The sequence below is a fragment of the Tursiops truncatus genome, chromosome 5 (assembly GCF_011762595.2).
Source record: "Tursiops truncatus isolate mTurTru1 chromosome 5, mTurTru1.mat.Y, whole genome shotgun sequence".
In the NCBI taxonomy this organism is placed as follows: domain Eukaryota; kingdom Metazoa; phylum Chordata; class Mammalia; order Artiodactyla; family Delphinidae; genus Tursiops; species Tursiops truncatus.
Genome location: NC_047038.1, coordinates 2212969 through 2227493, shown reverse-complemented (window position 1 = coordinate 2227493; position 14525 = coordinate 2212969). Strand labels below are relative to the sequence as shown.

Below are 14525 nucleotides of genomic sequence, written 5' to 3'. Positions count from 1 at the left end.
CGGGCCCCGGGTTTCCTGCTTGGAAGGCCAGTGGGGATGAGCCGTCCAGACGGAGAAGCCAGGCCGTTGAGGCCCCCAAGCTCGTGGAAACTGCAGGACACCCTCATGGTTTCCCAAGAGCCCCGGTGACCCCACAGAGCAGGCCCACCCTGTGCCCACAGGCCCCGGGCCCTGGCAGAATGCCCCATCCGGCGGTGCCTGGGCCCATGGCCAGGCTACCCTGAGGGGTGAGGCTGGGCCGGGCACCCCCAGACCCAGAAGGGCTCTCAGGCGTCAGGTCAGGAAGCAAGGGCTTCCTCTGAAGACAAGAGGGGTCTTGCCCTCTACCGAGGGCACCTGTGCACGGTGGCTGGAGGGTGAGTGGGGGACATGCCGTCGCTTCTTTCCAGGGGATCTGGGGGCATTTCCTTTCTGGAAACAGCAGGTGGACCAGGTGTGCCGGCCAGGGTCTGGCTGCCTCGCCTGGACCAGGGAGGGGCGGGCAGAGCTTAGGCAGCTCTGAAGGGTGAGCTGAAGGGGCCCTGGAGGTGTGTCGCAGAGGAGACACACCTGTGGAGGCGACATGATCTCCCAAACGCATAGAGCAACTCAGGTGGAAACGAACCCGTGCGGCCCGTCCACGAGGCCCAGCAGCTGAAGGCTCTCCAAGCAGCTTCCTGCCGACACTGCCCGCACCTGCGGCGCCTGCGCACATCCCGACACCCTGTCTGCAGGCGTGTGCGGTCACACGGCCGTGACCACAGGCAGGGACCAGTCCACCCGTGCTCGGCCGTCTCTCGGGGCCCCCACCACGGTCGGGCTCGGGGCCGCCCACTTCCCAGAACTGGGGGGACTTCAGCAGACACTGTGAAGCGCCTGCCCGGGGCAGCCCGCGGCCCAGGGTCTCTGTGTTTGCAGGTTGGTGGGCAATCACCAGCGCCCCGAGATGACTGTGACGCTCACTACCGGGGTTCCCGGGGGCTGGGAAGGACGGTGCCCCCTCAGCTGAGTGGAGAAGACTTCCAGGAGGAGCTAGCATTTCAGGCGGGAAGAACTCACCGGCTCAAATAGACAGGGCAGCATCGCCTCACGCTGTCGCCCAGGAGAACGGGGGGCAATGGCCAATGAGGCGGAAGGGGCAGCTAGACCGTGAGGGGCTCAAAAGTCAGGTCGTGGCCCCCGAGTGAGCCCCCCAGAACCTGTGCCAGCCCTGACCGCCCCTCCAGGATAGGGCTCCGGGCGAAACCCCACGGCCCCTGGGAGATTCCGCCAGAACCGCTGCAGCCTTCGCGGCTGCGTGTGCGGGCAGGAGGCCCGCTGTGAGGTGGCCCGCGGGTCGCCTCCTCAGCCCCGCATGGCCAGCCACCCGGACCAGCGGCCCCCGACCGAGGCACTGGGCTCGTGCTGGTGTGGCATCAATTCCTGCCTCCCCGCCGCGGGGTCTAGGCTCTCCGCAAGCAAAGCAGGCCTCACCCAGCAAGTTATCGCTTAATTCTTTTCTTTTAATTCATAAGTACAATGTTTGTAGCAGTTTAAAAAATTAAAATGTACATCTCACGTCAGACCTCCCTTTCCTCTCGCAGACAGTCACGTCTGGGCCAGGCTCCGGGACGCACCCATCGCAGCCCTGCTGGTGCCCAGCGTGGCAGGGACGGCGGCGACAGTGGCGGCGGCGCAGCATGAGCTCAAACCCCTGCTGATGGCCACTCCGCCACGGCTCGAGGCAGCGAGTACGGGCAGGTGGCCCCACTGAGCTCAGAGCCCAACCACCTTCGGCAGGTCCACGACGGCCACAATCCTCCAGGGCCAGGGGTCACCCTGCAGTGACTGTCTGGGGCCAGATGCTCCCACATGCGCTCGAGGGAAGTGGGTTGCTTCAGCTGCTTTAGAAAGTGCCAGGCACAGGGGTAGAGTGCCCCTGCACCCTCCAGGCCCCTTCCGGTTGTCACCGCCACCTGAGCGGCCCCTCCCTGCTGAGCGCATGCCCGGGCCCGTGGTCCCCTCCTCGCGGGGGCACCCCGAGCTCCCCAGCGAGCCTTGGTGGCCTTCGGGGTGGTTTTCGCATCCCCGCCTGTCGCTCCAGTGGGCAGAACGGCCCTGAGTCTCACCGTGGCCGGGAGCTACACTTTCGGCCACGGCGCAGAGGGACAATAGCCAAAGCGAGGCCACGGGCCAGGAAGAGACGTTATCAAGATGGAACTGAGTCCTCACCTGCAAACCACAGACAAGTGGCCCACGCCACGCGGCCCCGGAGGAGTTTCCCTGCAGCACGGCCGAGCGCAGCTCCGTGAACCCGCGCCGACCGCAGGGGCTCCCCTCGGCTCCACGGATGAGCCGCCCTGGCCCCAGGGCTGGGCAGTGACGCCCGGCCACGAAGGGGGCCCTCTGGGGTTCAGGGGCTCCTCTGATGCCACGCTGTGGGTGTCTGGAGGCGCCTCAGCGTCTTCCTTCCTCCTGAGAGGATACAGGGCTGCAGGAGTGGGAGAGCCCGCGGTAAAGGGCACTAGGAGGCTGGAGAGCCCCTGCCCAGCTCAGGGGCCGCCCCGGGAGGCACGGTTCCGAGAAGGCGCGCAAGCGCGTCGCCCACCAGCCCTACCCTGGTTTCACTCAGATCTTTCCTGTGTCACCAGCAGGAAAACAAAAACACCCCCCAAAAAAACAAAACAAACCTGACGATCACATCAACGATACTTTCAACAAAACGTGGATTGGCAGTAGGACTGGTGCTCGCCGTAGACTTTCAGGAACTTGGTAAAGTCAGTCCCTTCTGCAGAGAGCTGACGAGGTGGACTGTTTTCTCAGTGGGATTTTAATGACCCCATGCAGCCGACTCCACAGGGCAGGTCTAAGGAAGGTCGGCTTCTACAGGGAACTGATGGCCACTCTTAGAGGCCTCGCCTGTCTGTGTCTTGATGAATATAGACACATACAAACACATTACACACCTACTCATCCACGGGTAAAGCGATCTCACTCATAAACTCATATCCACTTCGGGGGCACACCGGCAAGTCTTTGGGTTGGCACCTAGGGCCAGAGCTGGGCTCAAGCCCCCTCGTTAAGCACTGGCTGTTACAGGTCGCGTGGTAACAAGGAGAACCCACCAAACTCAGCTGAGCCCGGTGCTATGACTCCTAAGGGGAACGGTTCCCAGTTTTACATTCACAGTGCTATTTCTAACAAGCGTAAACATCTAAGCAGGGACAACATCAGCCTGCGATGCGTTTATCTCGGAGCTGCTGAAATAATGTGGGAGTCCAAAGTGAAAAGGGAGAGAGAGCGGTGACTTTTCTCAATTCTTGTTCAGAGTCAGGAGATCTCCCCAAGGTCCTACTTGGACCTCTGACCCGTTTCTACTGTTCACGCCCTGGCCGGGCGAGGCCTCTGCCGGGCGCTGGTGGGGCAGGCAGGAAAAGCAAAGGGCTGCTCTGAGGAGGGGCTCCCACAGCCTCCCCTGGCCGCACACTCTGACCCCAGCCGGCCTCAAACCACGGCAGCTCTGGGGGTGGGAGCGGCCTGGGTCTGCGCCCGCAGCTGTGTGCGCCATGGTGAGATGTCGCACAGACGCGAGGGTAGCTCCGTGCACCGAAGGACTCCTCCCCTTGGCAGACTCTGGAAGTCAGCTTCACAGTCATCTCCACCTGCCAGTGAAAACACCCCAAACCTGACTGCACTTGAGCTCATGACCAAACTGGCCAGCATGACGGTGACCAAATGACTGGCTGCCTCCGGGGACCTGAAGAGCCCCGCCCGTAAGTGCTCCACCAGCCCCTGGCCAAGGGCACTCGACTGTCCACGCCTCGTGTGCATTTGATGATGTGGCTGCTTTGGGCCCAGAAACGGCTGGTCCAGGGGCCGGGGCCTGGGGTAGAAGTGGAGGCCCTGGCTGGCCTCATTCCTGCCCCACCACTGGTCCAGTGGGCACAGATCCGCACCCGCCTGTGCTGAAAGGAGGCCCCGCGGATGGACTGAAAGGGAGCCGAGGACGTGCTCGGGCCTTTCTCAAACAGTTGCCAGGACTCCAAGCTTTGCTCTTGACCAAGAGGAGCGCAGACAACTAACGCTGTTACACCCTCGGGGCTGCCAGACCAGGCGAGCCTCTGGGCCCCACTGTGCAGGAGGGACACGGGGGACTCAGATCCCAACACCCGTCGGCCAGCCCCTGGGTAGAGCGCAGCCCCAGTCAGGACAGGAGCGGGGGGACGACAGTGTTGGTCAGGACGGAGGCTGCTCACGGCCAGGCGGGCCGGCCTTGTCGGCTAAGTGCCCAGGAGCCGCCCGTCACCAGTGGGAGAGCCTTGAGAGCCATCTGTGCCCCAGCGCTGACTGCCCACGACCAGGACAGCCACGGGGGAACCTTCCCAACTCGTAAGGGGGCAGGGGGAACTCCCGGTCAGACATTTGCACGCCAACACCTCCCTAAACTCTAACTAAACGTGAATGCACAAAAAAGGGCGGCGTGTCGGGGGACTAGGGCTTGGGCGAGAGGAACGCCAGAGTTAAGTCTCGTGGAGGGAGAGAGAGGGGCTCCCGTCGACCTCCTTGGAGGCCGTGACACGCAGCACAGACTCGGCAATGCACAGACTGTACACGGGCATAGAAAGTTACCTTAAAATTAATCTCTTTACTGATATAATTAAACTTTAAATCCTGAGAAGAAAACAGAGACAGGGAAGAACGGCGCGGGCCATCGTGCTCCCAGCCACCCCGCCCCGCCCAGGCCCGATGCCAGCGCGGCACGCAGGCCTGCAGGAGCCAGCGAGACCCCAGGACCCCGTGCCTCACTGGGGAGATGCGGGGGGTGCTCTGGGAGGCCCGTGGCATCACCTCCCGCCTGCGGGACAGCAGAGGGGCTCACGGCCGACCTGCGAGAGCCGAGGCAGGAGCAGCTGGGACCCGGTGGCAGCGAACAGGCCGCACGTGAGGAAGTACACACCGGCGACTGGCATTTAACGCTAGCTCTAGCACGGGGGTCAGCAACGGCTGCTCTTGCCCCTGCAAGGACTCAGGCTCAACCCCCAAGATTCCTGCATACGTTCCCTGCACGCGGTGAGGCCGAGCCACGCGGTGCAGGCGGGGCCCCGAGTCCTGGCGCCACCTCGCCTCCGCCCACCTGGGCGCTCAGCACGTGGTGACCTTGTGGACGTTCCGCAAACAAGCCAGCAGGCGGTGATACGGGTTTCCTGGCGCCGCGACCACCTCGAACACAGACTGGAAGGCCCTGCGGTCGAGCTCCTCCTCTATCTGGTGTCTGTAGAAGTCCGCAGCCACCAGGCAGAAGAGGTGCACGTCCACGTGCTCCAGCTTGCCCATCCTGCTCACGACGTGGGGAAGGCTGGCAGGGCGGTTAAGGGCGCAAGGCTGCAAGTGTGGGGGGACCTGCCTCCCGTCCTCCCCGGGAACCCCTGCCCCGACACAGGCCTGCCAACGGCCCGGGAGCACCGAGTGCCAAGCCAAGCCGCAGACGGGGTGGAGGTGGCAGCTGCCTCCCACCTTGGCTGCGGGAAGCCAGAGCCCCCCGCGGAGGGTGCTCCTCTGAGCAGCACCTCCCTGGCCCGGCACCCGTGCGCCGAGGGCAGAGCTGTGCTGCCCTCCAGGGCCGCTGACAGCGCCAGGACGGCTGTCTGCTCCGAGGCTCTGCGGTCTGTCTTAGGGGGCGGCTGATAGGAGGGGAACGTCCCTTTAGCAGCCAGCATCTTGGGGGTGGGAACTGGATCTTCACTTAAGCTTTTACCCAAGAGAGTGATACGAGGCACGTGACAAAGAATAAAGAGAAGCAGCCCGAGGGACACACCCAGCTGCAGGGACCAGAGTGGGCGGGAGGAGCTCTTTGCGGGCCCCACCCCCACCCCCACCCCCGCACAGAAACGCCCCGGCCCCGCCCCTCCCGCTCAGCATGGGGAACACATGGTTTTCTGTTTCCTTGTCCACGGCTTACTCTCTTGGGGCTTAAGGTAAACAACACCTTGACACCTGGGCTTTCTGCAGAGCTTAGGTTTCCAAAACCTTAACGCAAACGTCAACTGGATGTTGACGGAAGTGCTGCCCCTGAGTGCTACGTCCCGCGGGGCCCCAGGACCCAGGGAAGGATACATGGCCGAAACCCACGGGCTAGTGGAAGCGCTGACAAAGAAGCAGGAGAGGCTCCACATGGCCATGGCAACCGGAGTCCTCTGCGTGAAGTTGGAGAGGGACAGCATGACCCAGTCCCGGACCATGGACGACTGCCCTGTGCTGTGCAGAGTCTGGAACACCTGCAAGGGCAGAGAGCCCCGGGGGGCCACCCCGTCAACACCGGCTTCGGGGAAAGAGTGGTGGCTGGCTTCAAGGGGAGGAACTGGCAAGTCCCCGGGACCGACACTTCAGAGGGTAGTAGGCACCTGGTCTGGGGGCTCCTCTGCACCGGGCCCTCACCTGGTACACTACGGTGGCCATGAACTGCGGGTACGGTTGCTGGTTGGACAGAAACTCTCCAATGACCTTGTTCATGACGTCCTGGGGCGGGAAGAAGTCGTCTAGAAACTGGGGGAGGATCCGCGCCACCACTCTGGCTTCACAGGGAAACCCCTTCCTGATCCTGCAGGGAGGAGACATGGATCAGAGCCTTGCCCTGCCCAGGGCTCCCCACCCGCACAGGGGCCCCCAAGCCAAAAAGGGGTCCTGGAGTAACAAGCAGAAATGGTTTGGGGCAGTGGCATTATGGGGGAATTAAGTCAGTCGTAACAGAAGCACGTCCTCGTTCGGGCCTGTCCTCACCAGTGTCCACACGCTCCTGGAACCTGTCAGCATCTCGCCAGGCCCCCTTCTCTCCCGCCTGTCCCTGGTGCCCTCCTGCCACCTCCCCTCAACGGGCATCTTGGGCAGCGTCCTTCCAGGTGCCAGCTGGGCAGGCGGCCAGCAGGCTACTCACGCTACCGTACCGTTAGCACACACCGCTGGCCCTCCGTATCCGCGGGTTCCGCACCCGCACTTCACTCCGCGGTTGGCTGGGTGAAGGCAGAGCCCGAGGACACAGAGGCGGAGTGCTCTCCACTATTTTATGCCAGGGACTTGAGCATCAGCAGAGTTTGGAATCTGTGGGGGTCCCGGAACCAATCCCCGTGGACACCGAGAGACGACCGTACAGGAAAGCTATGTGTGACTGAAAAGCACCAGAAGGGACCCAGAAACTGGCCCAGGCGTGCCTGTCCCACCTGCCTGCAGACGCCAGCCGCTGCCCAGCATGGGCGATACTCACAACTGAAAGTCAGCTTTGTCAAGCCAGTGTCCCCCCGCGTGTCTGGAGGGTGGTCAGGCTGAACGCCGGCACTGCACTGGCTGAAGTGTTTATCCCACCAGCAGGCGTGGGAATGCAAGCCCCACATGGGCAGGGGCCTGCGTGGGCGGCTCTGCCCACCGTGGAGGGGCCCGAAGAATGTGAGGGAAGAATGACTGTAAACGCTTTCAACGCTCAACGTGAAAACAGCCCACGCGCTCAGCTTCCCACAGCCCCTCACCTGGCCAGAGCAGACGGAGAAAGTCCTGCTAAGTGTGCTCTTGTGAAACCCCAAATGGCCTCCTGCTGACCGAGCTGACCAGACCTGTCAGGCTGAGTGGTGCGGAGTCGGCTGCCCCAAGGCCACAGACACAGCACGTCGCCTGGACCAGGAGGCCCGGGGCAAAGCCGGACGAGGCCCCCTCACCCATTCTGCAGGACCGCAAACTGAGCCAGTCCTGGACACGAGGGCACACACGTCGGGGGCAGGCTCTCAAAGACGTCTGTCATTTAAGTCTGTACCACGGTCTGCCGAAGCCTCCTGAGCCACTGCAAACGTGGCTCCAAGACTCCTCTCACAAGGCAGCAGGTCTGATGGCCAGTCCCGTTACCGACCAGGGCTGCACGCCCTGTCTCATTACAGGCCCTCCTGACACCACCACATGGCCGGCACCGCCCCTCGCCTTCAGCAGACACGCCGGCACTGGGGACAGGGCGCTGGGCTCCTAGGACTGGCGGCTGTAGCAGAGCCCGAGGGCAGCGCGAGCGCGCTCAGGGCACAGGTGGGCTGAGAGCAGAGCGGGTGTGTAGGAAGCAGCAGCTCCCGGCTAACGCTCCAGGGCAGGGCAGGGCAGGGCAGGGCAGGGCAGGGCAGGCTCCATTCTTACCTGTCAAAAAGAACAGACACACGCTCCATGGCCACGATCACTGACTCGCTGTCAGGGGCGGCAGGGCTGGGGTCTGAGGTTCTGCCTGGACTGATTTTCTCTTTTCCTGAAACAAAGCCGGTCAGGTCTTTTCATTTGTAAAACTGGACAGGCTCTGTAAACAGGGCCTGGAACTCACGCAGGAGTTTACTAAACACCTAGAGATGATCTGAGACCAGGTGGCGGGAGCCCCCAGCACCCCAGGGCCCAGCCCAGCCACACAGGGCCCAGGGGTCTGTCTGCAGACCCGCTCCCAGGCGGGGTTCCGACACCCGCACAGCTCTGCAACCTTGAGAACTGGAGGGGCCTGTGGTCTGCGTCCTGTGCTTCCGGAGCTCAGCGGCACTGACCCGCTGGGCACGGGTGGCCCCCTGCTCACCTGTGTACATACAGGTGAGCATCAGGCCCAGGGCCGCCATGGCGCGGTGCGGGCTGTGCACGTTCACTCTGTCCACGCTCAGCTTGACCAGGGACTCCGCATCCAGCCGGGAGAGCTGCTCGGAGAGCAGGAGGCGCTCCAGGCCCCTCAGGACACAGTGGTACACGATGGACGGGGTGGACTCCTCGCTTCCAGACAGCATCACCCCACACATCTGGACAGGAAGGAAGACCTCCCAGTCAAAGAGGCACATCTGGCCTCCTGTCGCTCATGCACCTTCTCCCAGATGAAAACCACCACGGGCCCCACGGCACAGGTCCCGGAGCACGGAGCCCACGCCCGTTCCCCCTCGCCTGTATGATGGATGCGGAGAACTCCGGCCCGACGTCCAGAGGGTAGTTCTCAATCAGGTAGAAGGCCGTGGCACACATCACCAGCACGTGCTGCTGGCTGTGGATGTTCACGCAGCTGAGAACGAGACAAGGGCCAGGCTCAGCCACGCGTGGTGGCTACTCTCACCTGATGGCACGTGGTATCCTCCTCTCTCAGTGACCGCAGCCACTGTCCCTGTGAGAAGGGTGCCCGCCTGGGTTCCTGCTGACCCCTGCCCATGATACGGCCGGGGTCTGACATACGCTTTGAAATGTGCAACGTCACTTCTCACAGCCCCCCACCTCTGGTCAGACAGAAGCCCTGGAGGGAGACAGCAGCAGGAGGTCCTGGCCGCTGCCACTCACTGGGCTGTGCCTTTGAGGTTGGAGAGGAGATAGTCGCTGATGACCGGGATGAGCTGCTTTGCGGTGTCGTCTAGGAGGTCGCACTCCAGCACGTAGAGGACGCCATGCAGGGCTCCGATCCTGCTGGGCAGATGGCCGCTCCTGAGCGTGCTCTCCAGCAGCCGGCTGACCGGCTCTGCCACGGCCTTGTCCTAGGGCGCAGCACACGCGGAGGCTAGCCTCACAGTGCCGTGGGGCGCCGAGAGAGGCTGGCCTCACGCTGCGGTCGGGCCGGTGTGCAGAACAGAGCCCTCTGCGAGGCCTGCGTGCGGGGCTGGCGTCCGGGAGCTGGGGTGTCGGGATGGGGGGCTCCCTGGGCCTCCCCTGCTGTGTCTGTGCTGACACCCTTCCCCCCTCCCCGGGGCTGGAGTTCGGTGTGTGCCCGGCAGAGGGGCCTGCGGAGCCTGCGGGCCCGCAATGAGAGCCCCGGTTCTGCGTCTCTGACGAGCTTCCCTGGGGACAGCGTGTCGCTGGGGGTGGAGTGTGGCCCGCGTGACTCCACGGGACGGGGTTCTGGAAGCTCGCCCCCAGGCCCTCGCCCTTCGGTGGTTCTGCTGCACAGCCCTTCGCTGTGACGGATCAGAGCCCTGAGTGTACGTGAGCCCTGCGTGTCCTCCTGGTGTGGCCTTGGGGACCCGCACAGCAGCCTATGCTAACTTGTAGGAAAATGGTCTTAGTTTCCCTCTGCAGCCTAAGCAGGATGGAGAGGGGTAGGGACCTAAACACTCAGCACCACACTCCGCACTTCAGATCGGCTTTGCATCAGAGAAGACCCTTCACAAGGCAGAGATGGCGACCACTGCTCTTCACAGGCCACCTTGCCCAGACACAGGCGGCCACTGCTGGCCGAGGGCCTTGTCTCGCTCTGCAAAAGCCGCAGAGGCTGCCCGGCCCGGCAGCCCCCGGAACTGTCCTGTGGCCCCCGAGGACGTGACACTGCTGAGACTCCTACCCCTCCTGCCCGCACCCAGGGCCACCACCAGGACCCGCTGCAGGGCACCGCTACCACCACACTGGGCAACGGGAACGCCGGTGCTGCACGGGGCGCAGGGGCACAGGCCACGATGTGCAGAGAGAGCGCCCTGAGGGAAAGTGCGCTGCCCTTCACACCGGCCGGGAGTCCACGTCCCGCGCCATCCTGCCTAAGCCTCTTCTTGAAAACCACGATCACTCGTTCCATTTACTGACAACACAACATTTCCCTCAGGGATCTAGGCCAGAGCACAAACACAATTACCATGAAAACAGACCCAGCACTTGAAACTCCCGCAAGGACAAGAGGACCCCTTCAAGCCTGGCTGCACGTACCTCCCTCTCCACACCCAGAGGGCCGACACTTGGAAGAGCTGTCTGCTCAGCGGAAGGGACTCATTGTTTCTGTTCCCTGGACGGTGGCCCCAAGGCCGAAGGCCACCCAGGATGAATGGTACCTACTCTGGGCCTTGGCTCGGAGGGACAAATTCAATGGGGGAACAGTCGGGAAGGAGGGGATGGTCAGGGCTCCAGTCGTAGACCCCAGCTCACACCCCACGTCTGCCCCGTCCTGTGCGACCTGGAGCAAGTCAGCAGCCCCCTGCCTTGGCCTCCTCGGGAGCAGGTGGGATCATGGCGGCCCCACCTCCGCCAGCCTGTACACAGCGTGTGTGGGGCACGAGGGGGAGCTCTGCAAATGGCAGCGCAGTCAGGACAGACAGCATGGGTGTGGGATGTGGGAGAGGCACCTGGGTGCCACCCTGCCCCTCGCTGATGGGCCCAAATGCCTGGCTCACGGCGGCCACCCCTGCGTTTGTTCAGGGAACGAGTCTCTATTCTAGCATAGCGCTGGATTCCAGGAGACGTGAGTGAGAAGCAGCAGTGGCCGGCAGGTGCCACGTGGCCTGGAGTCACGCTATCTGCCTCCAACGGCAGGGCTGCATTTTAACACGCCCTAAGAAATGGCCGGGCCCGCGGTCAGTACTTCCTGCGTCTGTACCGCGTGGTGATGTGGCCACAGAAGGTGGCGAGTCCCGATCAGCTAGAGGCACAGCTACGAGGCTCAGGAGGAGGCCCGCCCAGGCCCCGGGCTCAGAACAGAGCACAGGACCCAGCTCCGGGGGTGGGAGCGCAGGGTCAGAGACAAACGGCCCCGGGAGGAGGCCCTGGGGACCGGGAGCACGGAGGGCGGCAGCACACGGGGGAGGAGGGTGGGGCGCTGTGGGCCGTGGGCGACCGTCCAGGAGGAGCCAGCCCCGCTGCCCCGCCGGCACAGCCGAGCCCGTCCAGGGCCAGGCACCGGGATAACCTGAGGGACCAGGGGACAGGAGCCCCAGCCGAGGCTCGCCCAGCCCCGCACACTCCACAGCGACGCGCGCCCAGGCCCCACGCCGCCTCCCACTCACCATCCCGAGGACGGCGGCCGCCTTGCAGGTGGCGGGTACCAGGTACTGTTGGAGAATCTCGTCTTCCGAAGGGTGCACCCTCCGCAGCTCTGTCAGCGTCAGGTACATCGTCTCAAACTGGCTGCGCTCCGTAAACAAGTCTGAGACCACGAGAAGCTGGCGACGGGACATGCGGGCAGGAAGGGGTGAGTTACGCTATGGGAGGTGCGCGACGCGGTACTTCACAGGGGCCCTGACCGGGAAAAGCAACCAACAAAACCTGGAAACCTAACCTACACTGTAACCCTGTACCCGCACGTCCTCCCAGTGCCTGTACGCACACACTGCTGCCGCGTGGGAACCCACCCCCAGGCCACCGCCGGCGAAGCTACCCAAAGCCCCGGAACGGAGAAATGGGTGATCATGTCGGAAATTAATGCTTTGGCGATGATTCTTTTTGTCTCCCCGAAACGTTCAGTGTTCACATTACGTCTAAAAACAAACTTTGATTAGGCATGAAGGCCCTTTTTCCTTAGGAGCGTGAGGGAAGGCTGGGGTCGGCCCTTTCTCAGAGGGCCCAGGTGAGCTGAACCAACAAGCCAGCAGGACACTCAGCAAGTCATCTAAAAGAGCACTTCTTAGGTGAGCCTCTCAGGGCCACAAGGTCAAAACTATTTTCCTAAAAACGCTAAGACCCTACTTGCCTTTCTCTCCTGTGCTCTCCCAACTGTACAGTGGTATTTTCTAGAAATTATTTAATATTAACAGACTGAGTGCAGAGGAGATACAAGTGTCTTGGCCGCGCCATGCGGCATGTGGGATCTTAGTTCCCTGACTAGGGACTGAACCCTCGTTCCCTGCAGTGGAAGCGTGGACTCCTAACTACTGGACCACCAGGGAAGTCCCCTCAGGGGACTTCTAATGAGCCAGACATTAAAGAGATTTGCAAAAGCGTACAAAAACTAATTTAAAAAGATTATTTTAAAATAGAAATTGTTATCCTTATTATTTTTAAATGGATAACTTTTAAAAATTTAAGCTCTTTAGCAGTACTTAAACTTGTTGACTTTTTTGAAAAAATCAATTTGTAACTTACATTACAAATTAAAAATGAGGTTCTTAAAAATCTCAACTTGACCAGATATGAAACAATTTAGAAAACTTTAAAGGAGTATTGAGAAAAACAGACTTGGAAGAAAAAAAGTCTGTCTTTACCTAAAAGAGACATCTCTCGGTAAAAATAATAAAAACTCTGTGCTGCACAGGTAACAAGACGGTTCCAGTAACTGGGCATCTCTCCTTGCTGGATGGCTAACCTGGGTGACGTAGAGAAGCCAGCACTGAATAAGTAACTTTTAAACCTTCTCAGATGTGACTTCCAATACTGCAAGCACGGATGGATGTCACCGACAGACACCAACGCTCCTTGGGGTCCCCACCAATCTCAAGGATGCAGAGAAATCCCCTGGCCGACAGCTGGAGAACAACTGCTCTAAATTGGTGCTTCTCAAGCACCAATTTGGTGGTTGGGTGGTCCGTGGGTTGGTGGTCAGGGGACCGTCTGTCACAAGCCCCCGAGGAGACAACGTGGACAAGGACGGTGACCCTTCAGACCTTACGGTTAACGTGCCGTCCCCACGACACCCCCGCTGGACTGATGGGTGTCACTGCCAGTGACTGGACCAGCGGAAACCGCTCCTTCACTGGCTCCAGAAGTACTACATCCTCCACCTGTGTCTACGCGTCCCCGCACGGGCGCCCAGAGACCGGGAACCCCGGGCGGGAGGCAGGGGGGGAGGCAAACGCACCGACCGCACCACCTCGCTGATCAGGATGACGGGGGTCCTCCTGGCTGAACTTGACGGCAGGATCCAGCGACTGTACAACTCGAGCAAAAACTGCGAACAGGAATGGATGTCGACTCCAGCCCGGTGTTTCCTGCAATGTCCCCCCAACAGAGATGAGAGGTTCATTTCCAGAGGCAGCCCAGAAAGTCAAGTGACTAATCAGAGCTCTCCGAGCGCTTGAACACAGAAGGCAGACGGGAACCTGGCGCTGACTGGAGACGTGGGCGGGGACGACGGCGCGGGGGCCTCCTCCTCCTCGGCCCACTCCTCCTCTCTCAGGGGCGTGACGCTGCTCCCCAGCCACACGGAGCGGATGGACACCTTCAAGGGGCACAGGACAGGGAGCTGACGCTCAGGGCCGGAGGCAAGGGGCGCGGAGCCGCAGGTGCGGCCCGGGGCCCCGGAGGCGAGCAGCTCCCAGCACTCAGCAGGGCTGCCGGGCGCTCTGCCTTCAGGACTCAGGGCCTGATGAAGCGCCGGGCGGCAGCGGCCGAGGAGAGGGAAGGAAAGAGCCTCTAGGGAAGGACACTTTCACTCCTAACGGACATCTGCGTGAGGTCTCGGCACAAAACTGAACCAGAACGTGAGACCTCTCTTCAAAACTTGTCCTCACTGGCAGTCACTTGAGGACCCCGTTTCTCTGAATTACTTGCTTAACAAAGCCCCCCACAAATGCAACAGAATGCCATGCTTACTCTGCAGAGGGCGCGGTGGGGAGGAGCTTGAGAACCCCGACAGGCCCCCCGGTCCCCACGCGCCCCATGGGGCCTCACGCTGGACGGAGGCTGGGGGACTGACCTGGCCAAGGTTGTAGCTCGTGTTCCCCAGCTCCCGCTCGGGGTTGACCTGCAGCAGGACCTTGTCGTGGCTGGTGAGGGCACCTGCGGGAGCAAGGGCGCGTGAGTGCCGCCCGCACGGCCGCGAGGGGCTCGGAGGTGCTCTATCCCTTCACAACCCGTTAAGCCGGCAGGGCCAGCAGGGCGATGCTGAATTATCACTTTTTCTC

The 14525-nt window shown here is 62.0% G+C and overlaps 1 protein-coding gene across 15 annotated transcripts in view; it reads right to left on the bottom strand.

Moving 5' to 3' along the window:
- Positions 1-4583: 4583 nt before the first annotated feature.
- HTT (huntingtin) overlaps positions 4584-14525 on the bottom strand; it is a 137239-nt gene continuing 127297 nt past the window's right edge. For 7 of the 15 annotated variants that reach the window (XM_033856573.2, XM_033856571.2, XM_033856572.2 and 4 more), the window contains 11 exons: positions 14318-14400; positions 13722-13840; positions 13481-13610; positions 11694-11849; positions 9277-9467; positions 8893-9007; positions 8540-8753; positions 8122-8227; positions 6394-6556; positions 6073-6233; positions 4584-5314 (listed from right to left, as the gene is read on the bottom strand). In XM_033856573.2, the coding sequence (XP_033712464.1) occupies positions 5101-5314; positions 6073-6233; positions 6394-6556; positions 8122-8227; positions 8540-8753; positions 8893-9007; positions 9277-9467; positions 11694-11849; positions 13481-13610; positions 13722-13840; positions 14318-14400 (1652 nt within the window). In that variant the 3' untranslated portion in view covers positions 4584-5100. The other 8 variants (XM_033856578.2, XR_004526584.2, XM_033856579.2 and 5 more) reach the window with 8 other exon arrangements.